The following is a 17,814-nucleotide window of genomic DNA, read 5'->3' as shown; positions in this document are numbered from 1 at the left end:
AGGCACTTGCCGCCCCTTTGACAATTTTGTATTTTTATCGACTTTGACTTTTATTAATTGACATACTTGAGAACAACAATTAAGTCGAGTGTTAGCAGATAAGACTGCCTGCCAACTATATTTGTAAAATTCTAACTGACCTTAGAGGCATAGAGGTAATAGTGGCATACCAATCAAATGGCGGGCACTCGAAGGAATTCATGGGTTTGAGGTATAGTAAGTATATATTAATTATAGTAATCAATATCTTATGAGTTGCATAAATACTGGCATATAGATACTGATAATGATACTATGCTCATATAAAATACTAACCATATTATCATACTATTAGAATTTTTATTGGCATTGTCTCAGCACGGCTTGCAGACTGAGCAGCCTGAGCGCCGATAAGTAGTAAAACTAATGCGCTAAGCAAAATAAATAACTACATTTAAAATTGTCATAAATTTAAAATTGATTTAATTACATTTTGAGGCGATGTCTCCCATGTCATGTGTTTTGACCCAGCTGGCTCTGTACAAGGGTATTTATAATGACTGATATTCTCCATGGATCTATCGCGATTTCGGGGAGAGTTTGTCGGTATCATTTAGCTAGCCAATTTATTGGCCATAGCCAGCGACAAAGCAGCGACAAATCAACGACAAAGCAACGTGTCATTCATGAGCTATTAGCATATGCTTTGTCCACAACAAACAGAGAGAAGTAACAAAAAAATACTAAATATACATGCAAACTAAAGTGTTTTGCACAGGAGTACCCGACTAGAAGATACCCTAAAGTCCTAGAGAAACATATGTACATAATATATGAATTTGTGTCTAGCAAGCTGAAAGACTAGTATTTTTTGAGGAATCAGAGGAAATTTATCTAAAAGGAAATATTGCTTGTCTGCATGTTCATTTCGATAACCTAAATTTGAGGTAAGTCTCTATCGGTAATAATATTCGACTTTTATCAATAAGTAGTTTAGATACTAAATGAATGTAAATATATAAAGAAATCAAGTCAACTCCTCATACTGCTCAAAAAGTTGATGTGTCTGCCACGCCTAATACCGCCTGCTACATACACATCCACAAAACTAAAATACCCTGTTTCGCCCGCTGTCAATGAGTTCAGGCTATAAAAATAAAAAATACGCAATGAAACTAATGAGGGGCCAAATGATTAATTTGGAGAACGGCGCTGTGTGGTCATTAGAAGTGCTGTTAGTCGTTGTTGTTAGTTGTCGCCGTAGCACCGGATCCCAAATTCTAGTGGTAGATCCGGTAAATAGCAACAACAACAATAAAATAAAACACAAAAACTGGGTTTAATGGCTGCCCTTGCTTAAAGGGGGATGTAGAGCGTGCTTCTCACTCCACTTACTCCATTTTTTAACTCATTTACAGTAATAGACCTGCACACACACCCACCCAGACACACGACGACAGAGAGAACTAATGACAGCTCGCTGTTTGCCAAAGATAGTTAGCTCTAGATATATCTTTGTTATAGGGTAGTTCTACTCATAGAGATAGTTCAGATGAATTGAAAATAAATCATATTAACTGGGACACCTGAAAGTACCTCTATACATCAATCATAATGATCCAAAATGATACAATAAAAGTAAAGTAATGTAAAATATCATGATATATACAGAATATCATGAGATGCAAATACCTGATGCATATAGCTGAAGTCTATTAATGATGATATAAATATTGCTAAGTAAGTTGATTCTCTCCTTCAAGCAAAGGGTAACTTATAGTCGATCAGTTGCAGATGAATTCCTTGCGCTGTGTTTGCTTTTAGGTACGCTGTTAAAAATGGCTTCCTTTATGACATTTTTTGGTTTTATGACTGCCATGTGGCAGGTTGACAGGCCAGCCAGCCAAGCAGGCAACCAACCAGCGACGGCCATAATTAGAGGCTAGACGTGCTCAACGTTAGCCAAGCAACAAAAGCAAAAGCAACAGCAACAGCGGCACACAACAATAGCAAACTCATATTTAATTTAAATGTCTCCATGATGTCCGCTAATTATTCGCTGTCACTGTGCGCCGTCTACTGTGACTGCAACAGTGACTGCGATTGTAACTTCTGTGAATGCCTGTCAAAGTTCTGGCCGAGCATTGTCAGCGCAATTCCCCCGAAGGCTAGCCTCTGCTCGATTGTTCAGAATTTTAATATGAAATTGCAGCTATGTGGGAAAAGGCTGAAAAACTAATTTGAAAAGAGCTTCGACTTGGCCTTAAATCCCGTTCAATCCATTGCCATAATCCAAATTGACATGCCAGCTGGCTGGCCAAGAGGTTGCGACTCGCAAAATCCTGCTCTGTGCTGTCCTCCCACTCAGCCACTCATCGCTCGGTTCCACTCAGCCCAGTCCAGCCCCACGCCTCTGCTCTTTGCTGTCTTGTTGACCAACCGCATGGCTGTTCATTTGTATTTGTATACCCTGCACACATTGAGTGCAGGACACGCAGGGTATATTGTTTCTGTGCCTGACATTTACTAGTATATTTTACTCCAGATTAAAGCAGCAAACAAGTCCATTCGTCCGTTTGTAGCAGATCCTTGATATACTGACATTTCTGAGGGCCATTCCCCGAAAGATTAATTTCGATCACACATCTCAAACCGTAGTGCTCTGGGTATCTGTTAGTCGTGCGCACTCAACCAAAGTGAATACTCTTGTCTGCTTTCGTATGCCGACTCGACGAGCAGTTGGATGCCACCCTCTGTTGGTCACTTTCAATTTGGTTTTCTTTTTGCTGATTTTCGGCAATCACCCACATCTCCCACGTCTCTCTCCTCCCCGCTCTCATTCTCTCTGTCTCTGGCGCCTGTCATTTCACTAAGTGGACACAAATAGATTGTGGCTGCAGCTTCTGGCCGTTGGCCGTTGGCCGTTGGCCGTTGACTGCTGTCCGCAGCTTGGCTCAATAATCAATCAAAAACCTGGGCTGACTTCCAGTTTCCACAAACTGCGCCAATTAGAGTCAAGAACCCCCTCTGACGAGAAAACAGGCTGGCGTGGCTGGCGGAGCTGTCGAGGCTGGCTCGGCTGGCGCATGCAATGGCGCACAGCCCGAAGGATCTCTCCGGCGAGCCTCATTACAAGCTAACAAAGAAATAAAAACCCACAAAATTGTCCAATTAAACGCAATTTATGCGATATATTTCCGAGTAGCAAAGCGGCAAAAGGCAGCCAAATTGAAAAGGTGTCTCTCTGGAAGTTTCAATAAAAATACCATTTGATCGCCCGACAGAGCGGCTCGTCTGCCGTTCCGTCTGCAACATTGTGTGGCGCCTTCCCTTTCAACTTGTTGGCAAATGGTTTACTTCCGCAACCAGCGGCCGACCACCTTGCCAAACTCGTAGGAGTCGCAGTCGAGGCTAATGTGACAGCAACCAACACTTTAAGATCCCTTTCTGAGTGAGAGAGGGAGCGAGAGAGTGTGAGAGAGAGGGAGGGAGTGAGAACTACCTGCTGACTGTCGACCTGGCGGCATTCTCTGTGTTTGTTTTGCCTTTGAAGCGCAGCAAAAACACGTAATATATTTATAATGAAAGGCCGCCAGGATTATCATTATAGAGAACTCCACTCCAGTCAACTAATTGTTGTTGGTTTTTTCTACCTCTTTGTTGCTCGCATCTTTTTGTCGGGCTATATAGCATATGGCATTAGAATATTATATCCTGTCTCAAAGCGTCATACATCAAAATTAATGTGAATTAAATTAAATTTCGCTCATTAAGGCACTCAAGACTACAAATGCTTGGCAACAGGATTAAGTAACGAGGACTCTATTGATGGGATCAACACACAGGTCCAGTAGTTCCGTTGGATAATTTTCATGCAACTGAAGAGGACTCACTTATATTGGGGAAAGGATTGCATCTTCTAGTCACTGTCATGTCACAGAGCATTGAATGTATTCGAATGCTAGAAACGGAAAAAAACCGAGGGATCTTAATGTTCTTGTTTCGAAATATCAATGAGAGAATCCAAAAAGAATCCAAAAGATAAGTATTAAAACAGTGTGTTTTCTTTGATTTCGTAATGTATTTATTTCAGTTATTTATATCTTGCAATAGTTATTTATAATTATAATACTAGGTAATGCCATTCGACTTACGAACTAACATACAATACAAGCCGTATATTTAAAATTCTTTTATACTTTATAAACTATTACATATGTATATGTGTATGCTCTATAGAGTTGACATTTTGTGAGACTTTGAGAGGTGTTGAACAACTGAAGTTGAAAATTAAATCATGCAAACACTGCGCTACAAACTAAAGGAAACTACTTAAACTTACATCGAGTTCTTAAGCATATGATTATATGGTGTAACTACTGTATTTTATAGGGAAAGTAAAGCTACATATTTACAAATTGATTGATTCGTCTGGTTCGGGGCTTCGCTGTGCCCATTCCGTTTTTCAACTCTATTTACAAAGCAAACTTTATCACAAATAAACCTTATACACATATGCACACACACAGACACATGTGTAGATAGTGCTACGTGTATGTGCATATATACGATCTACCATTTGACAATTAGCAGCCCGCTGCATGGGACGCCTCCGCCCAGGGCTGCAAGCCGTGCAGCGCCGCCAGCGGAGCTCCATTTACGCCGGACTGTGTGCTGAGCGGCGCAGCGGGTGGCGCAAAGCCCTTGCTAATGGCCTCCGCCTGCAGTGATAACATCAGCCGATTGGCTGCCTGTCGCTCCGCCTCGCGCTCCTCCGCCGTCTGACGCCTGCAAGCAAAGAGAGAGAAAGGGAGAAATAGTGAGTGAGTTTTGATGAGCTTTATCTATACATTGACATCGACTAATGTGAATATTCATTATGGCTAAAGTACATATGGTTAGCTAGACCTACATATAACGGACAGGTGGGGCAGCAGGTATGCAGAGCCATTTCAAAGTAATCGAATCAAATATGCTGATTGCCCACAATTCACAACGCTCACTTATAGCCTGGCCCTGACTGTTTCGCTTTTGTTTTATTGAAAATTAATTTCGAGTCGCTTTGCCGTTAAATTACATTTTAAATGCTGCGCTTAAATGGGATTTAAGAGCGGCAACAACTCCTGTGGCCATCAATTATTCAACTGTAATTGCAACTGCGCTTTGCTGCAGCAGCAACAGTTCCATTCCCAGCCATTCCATTCCCATTCCCATTCTCATTGCCCTTTCCCAGTTCCACTTCCATTGGCAGTTGTTGCAACTGTAAATGCAATTTCGCATTGCTGCAGCATTTGCTTCATTCCCTTTTACGCTTCTTCTTTCTACTTCCCATTCTCCTTCCAGTTCCACTTTAGTCTTGCGCTTTCCCTTTGCCTTTGCATCTTGCGTTTGCGCAGCATTTGTGCTCTAATTGTGGCCACACACACAAGCACCGACACACACAGGCACACACACACACACACACTCACCCACAGAGAGATAGACGTTGGGGTGGTTGTTTTTGCCTTTGCGCCATATTGAATATTTCATGATCTAATGAAGTTCTTATGGTTGCCAGCTAAAGTTTTTGTCCCGTGTAATTACTATCCTAAATACTTGGCTCGTTAGTTCCAGTGTATGTGTGCGTGTTTGTGTGTGTGTGTGTATGACCCACACATATCATTCGTAGTATTACATGTAGTTAAATATGCTATCATTAAGGCTTTCATCAGCAATGTCATCATTCAAACTAAAAGTTCATAACTCGAATGCGAGCTTATTAAAAATTCATCAATATCATTGCCGAATTGGATGATTGTTAGCTGAATGGCAAAAGAGATAAAGCAGGTAATTTCGTGCACAGAGTTTACTTTGATATTTTCTCTGACCCCTACTAGAAGTGAAGTAAATATGTGCATACATATACAATAGATTTATTTTGGTCCACTCTAATTCAATTATTGCTCAACACGGCAAAGAGATGTAACAACAGCAACAGCAACAACAACTGCAATTTCTATGTCTGGCATTCAGTTTGAGTGAGTTATATATTATGCGACTATGGGTAGTATTTCACTTTTACTTTCTGGCATTTTTGGATGCTTTATCTGCGAGGCATTTTTACAGCTACCGCATGAAAAATTCAACAAAAATTGATTAAAAACTCCAAAGGCAAAGCAAACTATGTGTGTGTGTGTGTGTGTAAAGAGCTTAATTTGAGCGGAACAGAGAGAGAAAGGGAGAGAGAGAGCGCTACAGGCAGCAGCCAAAACTGTGTGTGTGTGTGTGTGTATGATTGAGTATGTGTGCGGGCTTAATTTAAGCGCAACCGAGAGATAGAGAGAGAGAGAGAGAAAGAAAGAGCGAGTGAGGTAGAGACAGAGACACACGACAGCCTCTGGGCTTAATTGAAGCGCAACAGAGACAGAAATAGAGGCAGCACGACTGTAATTTATCTTGTGCAGCACGAGAGTTTTTTGTTTTTGATTTTTTGGGTTTTTTGTTTTATCGAGGTGGAAATGGAAAACGCTTTACAAATGTTAACTGTTTGTCTTTTGGCGCCAGGGCGATGAAAATGTTGCTGTTGTTGTTGTTGTTGCTGTGTTCACGATAAATAATGGTCAGGCATTAGGCTAAAATGTTTATTAAAGCACGACACACTCACACAGAAATAGAGAGCGAAAAATTGTAGGAGAGAGAGAGAGAGAGAGAGAGAGAGAGAGAGAGAGAGAGAGAGAGAGAGAGAGAGAGAGAGAGAGAGAGAGAGAGAGAGAGAGAGAGAGAGAGAGAGAGAGAGAGAGCGGGAGAGGAAGAAAAATCGGGGCAGCGGGTGATAAATGTGGTAACAAATTTAATGGCAAGTCAATTGTCGCGCTGTTAGCAGCTGCTCAAATGCCAGCCGAAAGCAGCTAATTAAAATCATTTCACAGACGCACACACACACCGACACATAGAGAGAAAATAATGTTTTTGGGACCCTCGGGTAATTATCTTTCAAGACATAACAATTTAGCCAGTCCATTAATTGGCTGGCCCCAGCTAGTCCCGCAGGACTTGGCCAAGATTTCGGCCTGGCCAGGACACGTGCCTTAACGTCGCAGCTTCAAAGTTAATTTACAAATGGCCAAACGCAGCTGCAATTAATTTCATTTGATTTTCTTTCTCGCTTTGTTTTTGCTTTGGGCCCAGCAAACTTTGCTCTTTGCCAAATTGATTTTTCGTCTTGCGGTTCAAGTTTTTGCCAACAACTTCTTCAGGCCAAACGCACACACACACGCATAGTTCATTTGTCATTGTGTGCGTGTGTAAATTTTTAATTAGACAGCTTTCAGCAGCTACGGCAAAAACTTTGCCATATGCCACACAATTAATTTCGTGTGAGTTTTGCTCCTCGAATTTAAGATTCGCCCCAACATCCTGCCTTCCCCTCACCCATCCTTAGCCCAGCCCAAGTCTTTGTGTTTGATGCATGGCCGTGTAATTAAAAAGGGTTTAACGGCAAGTTGATTTATGCGCAGGTTGCTAATTAAATTATGCATACTCTTCCAGTATCAAGCAGCTTAAGTGCGCCAAAATGGAAATGGAAATGGAAATACCCTGTAGTAAATATTGAGATATTCTCATGGACTTGTAGTTCTTTTGTCACTTAAATATTTGAATCGCATATCATATTTTAATCTCATTGCAACCGCCTAAAGTATACATACATATGTATGTATATGCGTGTATATGCCTCACACAGTCGTCGCCTGTTCGCTGGGTATTCAATTCCTGCAAATCTTTGCCCAAGCAGACAACCGTTAGACGCCGTCATTTGTTTGGCCCCAGCGCAAATAAAACAAAGTACGCAATGACATGCCATTTTTTTCCTCCACTGACAGACATGCTATCCCTCTCACACCCGCGCCAGCACGCGCTAGACATCTAGCGCTTTCTAACTGCTGTCTGTCTGCCATTAGCTACAATTTGACTTGACGACTTCTTGATGCCCTTTCAAAGCATGTTGCGAATAGCATATATGTATTAGATAATTAATATTAGATAATTCTATAGATATTATTACGTCTCTTTAATTAAAATCAAATGAAAATCTTCATGGTGCTGCATATGAAAGCCTTTTACATATACTTCTAGGTACATATGTATGTATAAAAAAGGTATTTGAGCTCGTCACAGCGCATCCAAATGTGTTTTGCTTGTTATTTCTTTTTCGCTGCTCCTTTTAATTTCTTGTTCGCTAAACACATTGTCAAATTGACGGGCAACAAGCTTCATTCAATTGCTCAGTCTTCTTCTTCTTCGTCTTCTTGTTAATTATTAACTGTTGTTGTTGCTGTTTCTTTTTTATTGCCGCTGTTGTTGTTACTAACAAGCGAAGGCCCCTGATTCATGCCTTGTCTTTGTTATTGTGCGCCCGCAAAACGAGTTACAGAAAGCAAAAGAAAAAACAACAACATATTTGGAAATCTTTGAAGTGTACATAACTCATACGCCATGTTGAACGGTGCTAATTATTCAAATTACTTGGCGCGCAGTTGCATTAAGGCAATTATGTGAAATATACATTAATGTATGTATATATGTATGTATGTGCATAACTATATGTAAATGTAGTTGTATTTACGAGACATACATAATCATGGGGCTTGTTTAATGCCGTTGCCATTTCACTTAGCCACAAACGAGCCGTGGCCATTGCCGTTAACAAAATTGCGTTTTACATCATTAATTTTTACGAGCTAAACTAGGTCCAAAATGGCTGATAAGCTCTAAGAGCCAAACAGCCAAACAGCCAACAGCAAAGAGGACTTGGCTAGAAGGCAGTGCCGGCAAGGGAGGGAGAGAGTGTGGGAGAGAGACGGGTCTGCCTTCTGGCTTCTGGGATTGTCGTGCTGTGGGAGCTGAGCCTGCTAAGCGGCAATTAACGCGTCTCAAATGTGCCCACTGTAAAAAGTTTTGCTGCTGTTGCTTGAGGGCAGAAGGCAAAACAAATATTATTCGATGTGCTCGACTTGCAGATACCCATGGTATGGGTATTGGGTTGAATGGAAACAGGTGTGTGGTAGAACACATAACCAAGGTATTTATGTACTCAAGTAAGGCTTATTAAATCTGGATGATATAGCTATAATTACAGTTTCTCTTGATATATATTATATATTGCATACATTTGAAGTAGATACTAAGATGGACAGATAGTTCACATTCATTTCCTGAGGTACATACATCCTAAGTATACTATCTAAGTTGGGCCACATCTCTCAGTCGCTTTCATTGTATTTAGGGTAGCGTTGCTCAGTTTTTATAAAGTTTTTCGTTTGTCATTATCATAATGGTAATTGCATATGGTCATATCATGTATCATAAATGTAGGTACGGGGCGGCGGTGTGTAGTGGCGAGGGATTCATTTTGTTATAATTCTAATATTAATAATAAAATAGAAAACAATTTGAGACACGCAACGGCGTTCAACGCATCAATGCCTCATTAAATTAGAGACAAACAAGCGCGTGACATGTTTATGGCTGGCATAATATGCATACACTGAGCGAAATGGTGGAAAGCTAACATGACAGAATTGTCTTTGAATTATTAAGAGGAAGAAATGGAAATTAAAATATGGAGACATTCAAAATCTTGCCTCGTTTAATAAAATACTGCAATATTGTATAAAGTAGATTTTCTTCAAGTATAAATAATTCTAATTCTTCATGTGCTTGATAGGGCAGCGATTCCGCACTTGGAATTGCTCATTAAATGAAATTTGCTCTGTGTTGAGGGATATGCAAGGGCCATAAATCAAGGTAATGAATAAACAGCTGGACAGCTTATAAAATACTTTATATGTAGACATTATGTGTATGTACATGAATTAAACATATATATAAATATTTAATATCACTAGATACGATTTATCCAACTATGAAGCTTACATAAATTCAGAGCAAATCAAGGCTCTAGTATTCTCGATTACATCAATTTCTGTTTGTAGATAGTTTTAGTCTGGAAAACTTATTCAATGCTATTTTTTCATCATTTCTGAACAATATTAAATACTTTTATGAATAAAAAAATATTTTTTATATTTTTAATTTGAAATTTATTTAAGTTTTTTAAATGTATTGCTCAACTGGAACGATTTGATTTATTTGCATTTAGTTTCGGAATATAAAATTGATGATTTCCTATGAATTATCATCAAATGATACTTTGTAATTTGGTTTTAAATTATATAAAAAAGGTTATTTTAATGCAGAAGCATAATTATTTCCTGACTCAGACTATTTTTCAGGTTTTGATTTATAAAAAATATTTTCATAGTTGTAGTAAATATCTTCAAGACTCATATACTCCATAAGCAAAGTTATATTAAGTTCTATTTCATACCTGCTTAGTATAACTTAAGTTGAATTGTGATTATGTTTTTCATAGCCTCCATTTTGTGTGCTGATGATAAGCGTTTGCCTAATAGGAAACCCTTGGCTCATTATGGAGCAAGCGCTGCAGATGACTTAACAAACTAGATACGAGAACGAATCCACCCCCGCAGAGGGCCAACCCCTAAACGGAACAAGTATGGGTAGGCTAGAGCCAGAGCCGGAGATAGGCGGGGGAGGTTTGCGCTTTTTCATTTAATGTGCTCATGCATAATGGAAAAACCTTTTACCCCCAGTTATAAAAGTGAGCTATATATACTTATATATACGTATATATTTATATTTTTCTCTCTTTTTTCTAGTTTAAAGAGGCGCGGCAGGGGCGTTAGCTGTCAGCACTTGAGGGCATTGCATATTGATTTTTTGTTGTTGCTCAAAACTGTAGAACTTACCTCCATTTGGTGCGACGATTCTGAAACCACGTTTTCACCTGTGCATCGGTCATCTTGAGGCCGCGAGCGAGTGCCGCCCGCTCGGCAGATGCCAAATACTTTTGCTTGTGGAAACGTTTCTCCAGCTCGGCCACCTGGATGCGTGTGAACGAGGTGCGCGGCTTTTTTCGCTTGGGCGGCGTGCGATTCTGATACGGATGTCCGATGCGTCGGGCAATGGGAAAGGCAGCTGAAAGCAGGAGAGTCCTCAGTTAGCTGTAGCTCAGGCAATTAGTTAGGTATACATCAAACATATATAAGTATATCTAAATAGATAATAGGACATTTCCGATATTTGCTTCCGGCAGCCCTGCGACTGTGACCTGTGTCTACCTGCTGTGAAATCAATTTGGTGAAGAGCCGGAGTCACTGACTCGAGTGCCTAATTGCCGCTGTCTGAGTGCGATCTTTAACCTTTATCATCAGAGGCAGAAGAAGACGACGACGACGCACGCGACATCAATTTCATTCAAAAGGTTGAGTCATAAACTCTCCTCGTACTTCCTAGGATGCCTATGTGACCTAAGTCTAAGGCCGCCTTCGACTCTCTTAATGGGTGCGCACTGTGCCGCTGGCTAACTGGCTGACTGGCCGGCTGTCCGTTTGTCTGCCTGGCGCTGAACCTTTTAAAATTCCAGCCAGTCGACTTACTTTTGCGTGTTGTTGTTTATTGTGTGCGATAAGACGAACCAACCAAGCTACAGCAACAGCAACAACAACAGCCACAAAATATTAAAACGTTGTCGTCGTCGTCGTTGTCCTCGACGACAATCGGCTGAAACCGGCTTGACCAACGTCTCATAGGGGTCATTTGTTAGTTAGATCTGGCTAAATATTTAAGCACATAAAAATTACTCAAAGATGCGAGCCCAAATGCAAAATAGCCTATGTAATATCGTAGATATAAAATAATTTTCTAATTAATTACAAACACTAAAGTTAAATGCATTCAGTATTTTCCAAGAAAATTGAGTAAATTGAATGAAGAAAAAACTTTAAATTTCAGTAGATTGCAATTATATTTCCTACATAAATTGCAGATTGTGCGTGTGCTCGTTTCTTCTTCTTTATAAAATGTACCTATTTCATAAACCATATTCGCAATTTTCCTCATTTTCCAATCGCCAAAGAGCTTCAAATGCTATAATATTTACAGCTCAGCCAAATTCCTTAACTTGCTTTTTATACCCAAAGAAACTTTGCTTCGCTTAAGGCAACTCTGAATTGGCCGCAATAAAAAGCCCAACAGAATGGCGAAAATTTCCATCAATCGGAAAAGTCCCGAAGCCGAATACCGTTATGTATGGCTGGGTGTTAAGCTGACAAATCATGTTTTTTATTGTGACTTCGCACAGGAACCCTTCAATTTCCATTTGCCCTCAGCAAAAATGGATGTGGGACGTGTGCTCGGAAGGGTTTGAATGCCATTTGAATATTTCAGGTAATATCAATTTCAATAAAAAGCCATTTATCGCACCACATAAGCAGGCGCTCATATCCTTAAAGGATGCGAAGTCAAGCACTCATTCGCGTAAGCATAATTTTATGGCTTACCAGCAAATCCCGCCCCGCCCCTCAGTCGGATTCCTCTTATTTATGATGTTTTGGCTCAGTTCTTGGCGTATCTTAAAGATACTCTCACAACCTGTCTGTGGGCTGTGGCGGCTGCTGCTGCTGCTGCCGTTTGCCTTACCGAAAATACGTAAAATAATGCTAAAAGCTTTTAGCATGCATTATTGATGGCGCCTGTGGCCGAGACAGAGGCTGAGACTAGCGGCGCTTGCTCACCTGGCGTATGCGCAATATGTAGCTGCTAATACATACACTCGAGCATTTAAACTTTGAACTTGCATGCGATTTGGCCACTTTTTGGCTAGAAAGGGCTAAAAATTTAATTGGCGCCTGCTGCGTGCGCCTGTCAGCAGAAAGTCCAAGCAACGGCATTCCAATTAACATGCAACGCTTATTAATCATAAGAGTGAGTGTGAGAGGGAGAGGGAGAGGGACAGGGAGAGAGCGGGAGCGGCCAATGGGCAAAGGGTCACACTGTGACGCTGGCTCGTTTGTCTTGTTAATGAAAAAAGCCAAGGCGCCAGCTTATCAGCAAAGCCGCAGCGACACACCGCACTCACACAGGCACACTCATTCACACAGACACAGACAGATGTCGCTGACGAAGTTGTTGACAAAACGAAACTGGTCAAAGGAAGCTACACTCGCTCTCCATCTCCCTTTCCCTCACCCTCTCTCTCTCCTTGTATGACAAAATGAAAGAGTGTGGCCAAGTTCTGTTTAGCTTGCATATATCGGCTCTTCCTCTCGCGCTCTCTCTCCCTTTCGATCTCTTCTTTCTGTTTGTAGGCTGCGCAGCTCGCAGTGCTCGTCTCCCTCTCACACTCGCACACTCACACATTCGCACACTAGCTGAGACTAATTAAATGCTGCCCATGTCAGTTGAGGCCGCGTCGCATTGAAGTGTGGTATGCTGGCGATAAATAAGCCAGGCCGAGCCAAGTCCGCAGCTCACTTGAAGACCGCCCAAAGTGTAATTAATTCCTTTTTCGGGGGCACAGCGCGAAATTAAAAAGTCATGTAAACCAGCTCATTAAAATAACTAAAAAATAAAACAAAAACGAAAACGAAAAGGTATATAAAATAAGAAGCGCAGCGGATGTTGGCCATAAAAGCAAATCGCACCGCGATCGTCCAGCTAAGCAGCTTTGCGGCTCACAAATATGAGTTAATGCAGCCAACTTCCTACTAACTGGGCCCAGGCGAGCCCAGTCGAGCCCAGTCGACTGACAGCACAGCTGATAAAAAGGGTATGCAGATTCGTAATAAAATCAACGCGTTCTCATTATTTAAGCGGCTCGCGCTGTTCGAACAACCGAAGCTCATAATGTAAACAAATTAAGGAAGCGAACAGCGAGCATCCATCCAGCTCGGATCGAACATACCTATACCTGAATATACACATATATGTATGTGTATATATAAACAGATATACCTATATGCAAATGAGTAGAGCAAAAGTTCTGCTTCTGGGCGGTTTTTTGTTCTTTGGCTTTGACTTAAGCTGCGATTGTGCATTTGAAGGCAAACATGTTTTTATACTTTAGGGCGTGTGTGCCAGTCAGTGCATGTGTGTGCATGAGTGTGTGTGAGTGTGTGTTTGTGTGTGGCACTGCTTGGGCAAATGACATGCCGACAGGCATGTTGGCTTAAAAGACTTCTCTGATCGCGCTTATTAGGCAAGGAACACACACTCACAGTCTACAGGCTGCTACACACACACACACACACACACGTGCACCGCATGTACATCGTAACAGTAGCTGTTGCTTGTTTTTTGGGGGCTACCTCACTTTATACTCTGTGCTTCACTCACCTGCCAGCCGATCCTTGACCGCCTGATGGGCGAGCGCCGCATGATGCAACGGCGGCAGCGCCCAGGTGAGCGCCGTGCGCTGCGGCGGCACACGTAGCACATGACCAGCAGCCGCTGCCGCTGCCGACGGATAAAGATGCGGATACGAGTAAAGCGCTGCGGCGCTGCCATAAGTCGAATTGGCAATGCTGCTGGCCAATTTATAGGCGGCCAAATCGTGTTCATCTGCCTGCAGCTCTTTCTCTTCAATATTTCTATCCAAGTTGCTGTTGTTGTTATTGTTGTTGTTGTTGTTGTTGCTGCTGCTGTTATTGTGTTGGTTGCTGCTGTTGTTGTTGTTGTTGTTGGTTTCAAAGGGTTTCGAGAGCAGGCGCGATATACTGAAGGGCAGATTCTCGCTGGATGAGGAGCGCGTCTGCTCCGATTGCAGTGATTCGCTAAAGGAAAGAGAGAGAGAGAGAGAGAGAGAGAGGGAGAGGGAGAGGAAGAAAAGGAAATACATGTTATAATTATTGTTATTGCTGTCATTAATATAAATGGTGTCACTAGATAAGAGCGAGACAGACAGAGTCAGACGGAGACAGATAGAACTAATTATGGCTAAAATGTTGCAAACCAAAATCTGAAAACATTTGCCCACGCATATGGCATACACTTAAAGAAAAACTAATGGATTTATTACGCAAATTGAAGACAAACAAATGGCAGAAAACATGTTTTAAATTTGAAAATATTTTATGAATGTAATTAACAGAGCATAAATAAACTTGAACATAATTTGATGATTAAAATGAACTTAAGTATGTTAGACAATTTCAAATGGCTGTCAGTTCTTAAATGACTGTTAATCGCTAAATTATACGGATCAATGTGAGAAGAACAAGTCATCTTTCTTATATGTGTAGGTATTCAGGTAATATTCTGTAACTAGATTCTTATGCAGCTTTACATTTAGCTTTAAAATAATTTTGACGAGATGCGAAATTAAAAAAAAAAATTATAAGAAAATGCAGAATTAATACTACCTTCACATATAAATATATAAAAAGCATTTTTTATATCAAAGTATATTTTGATTATTATATCTAATATATTTCCAATATAGATTTGCATATAAATTAGATCAGATCAAATTTATTATTATTCCATCACAATCGAATTGAGTACAACAATTTTTCTCAAAGTGTATTTCAGTAGTTATTGCTGCTGCTGCTCGATGTTGGCTGCTGGCTCTTGGCTCTTGGCTCTCGGCTGTGTTGCAGATAAGGCCTAAAGTATTGGCTGGAAACACGCAGAAATCATGTTTTCGCCTCGCGCTCAGCCTTCGCCTTCGTCAGCGCATATGCTGCGTATGCGTAATATTTCGCATGAATCTTGGCAAATTAAGTAATTATGCAAATGGCATTTGATTCGAATTCTATAAATCGCCAGTCCGATCTACACTTGACAAACAGCATCAGCCACAACGTCCATAAGTCAGTGGAACAACTATTTTATGAGCTTTCTTCTTTTGTCTCGCGTCTCGCGGATCACAGTCGCTTCGCTTTATGTGTTTTCAGCTTCGTTTTATGGAGCATTCTCTATTAAAATGTTAATCCCATGTGATGCGCAGGGCCCCCCGACTGGGACCTGGTCATTGTGTTGCTCGAACTCGTTTGGCGCCCATTTGGGGAGCTGTTATCGCTGCGCGTTTTTTGGCGCCTTGCTAATGTGCCTTTTTATCGTCGGCGGAGTCGGCCATGCCCAGCTCCATCATACCCTATGATTCCATCTCTCTCTCAAGCACTTTCTCTCTCTCTCTCTCTTTCTAGGTGTCTGTGTAAATTCAGGAAGTTTTCTTGGCGTCTGCTGCGGCTATTTATTAGCGTTTAAGAGCTTTTTTCACGCCAAACCCAAATTAGAGCGAGTCGAGAGCTCGTTTCAATGCGATTCGATTCGATTCGATTGTGAATGAAAGCGTTTATTGGATCAGCTTGTTAGCTATTCAAATGCGCCAAGAATGGGACTTTGTGTAGTCAGACAATGCGAGCGTTATTTGAATATATTCATTTTATGGTCTCTTCAAATGATTAAGAGAAGTTTCAAATGTCATTCCTGACTGGCTGATACTCTGTTTAAGGTGCGGGATGAGATTTAAAATGAGAGAGAGAGAGAGAGAGAGTGATCTTGAGACAGATAGGATGATCAAGATAATGAGAGCGAGGAAGAGTCAGACGGAGTGAAACAGAAAGAGAGAGAGAAAGTGACTTTGGGGCAGACAGGATGATCAAGATATAGAGTGTACGAGAGAGAGAGTGAGAAATAGAGACATAGACACATAGATAGTGAAATAAATAGAGAGGCACGAACGGAGACTCGAATTGTGGAATCGAAATCATAAAACATACATATTTTAAATGCTGAGGCTGGAGGGTGAGGGAATAATTTCACTCTGTAGTAATTTCACTATGTAACAAATATGCCCTGCCACCCAGGGTAAACAGAGCATGATTATGAGAAGCTCCCTTACAATAAGTAATATATGCTAAGCCCCATTCAATTTGCTCTCAAGTTGCTAAATAAACATGAAAATGCATGAACAGATCTGTTTGACACCAAAGATTTGTATATATCTACTCAATTGTGTAGACACCTGATTAATAGTTTACCTGAGCGGAGTCTCCGATTCGTCATAGCAGCTGCCATTGTCCATGTCGACGTCTGAGCCGCTGCCGCAGGACATTCGTGAATCGGAGTCGACATCGACGTGAATTTCCTGCTCCTCAACATCTTCGCCGTGCTCGTGCTCCTGCTCGTGCTCATCCTCCTCGTGACTGGACATGTTGAGAGCTGTCAGGCTTATGTGAGGCGCCAATTTGAACAACACTTTTGTTTTTTTCTATTCTTGATTATTCAGATATATACTCATATATATATCGGGATCTGCTTATGAATCGAGTATTTATTTGCCTCACTCACTGCACAGTTGACGGCGCTTCGATAGGCCCCACACTTTGGCTTTGGCTTTAATGAAACGAGGCCGCGACGCGATTTCGTTAACCGTTAACTGGCTCGACAAATGGAACTGGGCTCAGATTTGAGATCGACGAGTGAGCGAAAAAACTCCGTGCTGCTAGCGGGCGCGTGCTGGCGGGCGTGAACGCTTTTCATAAATGCAACCAAAAATATGCCGACGGACTGTGTCGCTGCCGCAGTCGCTGTCTCGGCCGCTGCCTCAGTCGCTGTCGCTGCCCGCTGCCACCGCTCGTTAAGTGGCTTAGCGAGCACGTAAAACCAGTTCCGCTGACGCCGGCAGCGCTGTCGCCGTCGTCGTCGCAGTCGCCGTGGCTGCTGCCCTCCTGTTTGGTTAGCTTTAACGAGCCTGTTTGCCACCTTGTTTGAACCTAACCTACCATAATAAACGCGCGCCAACCCTCCCGCCCGCACTTGCCTACGCCTGTGGTGGTTGCTCTGCCTTGGCTCCGCCTCGCGAGTGTTTGCCTCTCGCTCGCACGGCTCGCTCTCTCACTCGCTGCGCCGGCGCGCTCGTCTGTGCTGAGGTGGACAAACCGGTCTGGGTCTGCGCGTCGCTTGGCAGCACTGGCCGGCAGCTGTGCAGCA

General features: G+C 41.8%; 1 protein-coding gene across 1 annotated transcript; it reads right to left on the bottom strand.

Annotated features, from left to right (window-relative positions):
- Window positions 1-4,040: 4,040 nt before the first annotated feature.
- On the bottom strand, window positions 4,041-17,431 carry C15 (homeobox protein C15). Its single transcript, XM_018098199.3, has 4 exons — window positions 16,863-17,431; window positions 14,215-14,651; window positions 10,788-11,016; window positions 4,041-4,767 (listed from the first exon to the last, which is right to left on the bottom strand). Exons 1-4 carry the CDS (start codon window positions 17,033-17,035, stop codon window positions 4,566-4,568), a joined length of 1,041 nt encoding a protein of 346 aa, XP_017953688.1. The 5' UTR covers window positions 17,036-17,431; the 3' UTR covers window positions 4,041-4,565.
- Window positions 17,432-17,814: the final 383 nt, after the last annotated feature.

This window comes from Drosophila navojoa, chromosome 2, assembly GCF_054131105.1.
Source record: "Drosophila navojoa isolate 15081-1374.11 chromosome 2, UAZ_NAV_1.0, whole genome shotgun sequence".
In the NCBI taxonomy this organism is placed as follows: Eukaryota; Metazoa; Arthropoda; class Insecta; order Diptera; family Drosophilidae; genus Drosophila; species Drosophila navojoa.
This window is presented reverse-complemented; position numbering and strand designations above follow the sequence as displayed.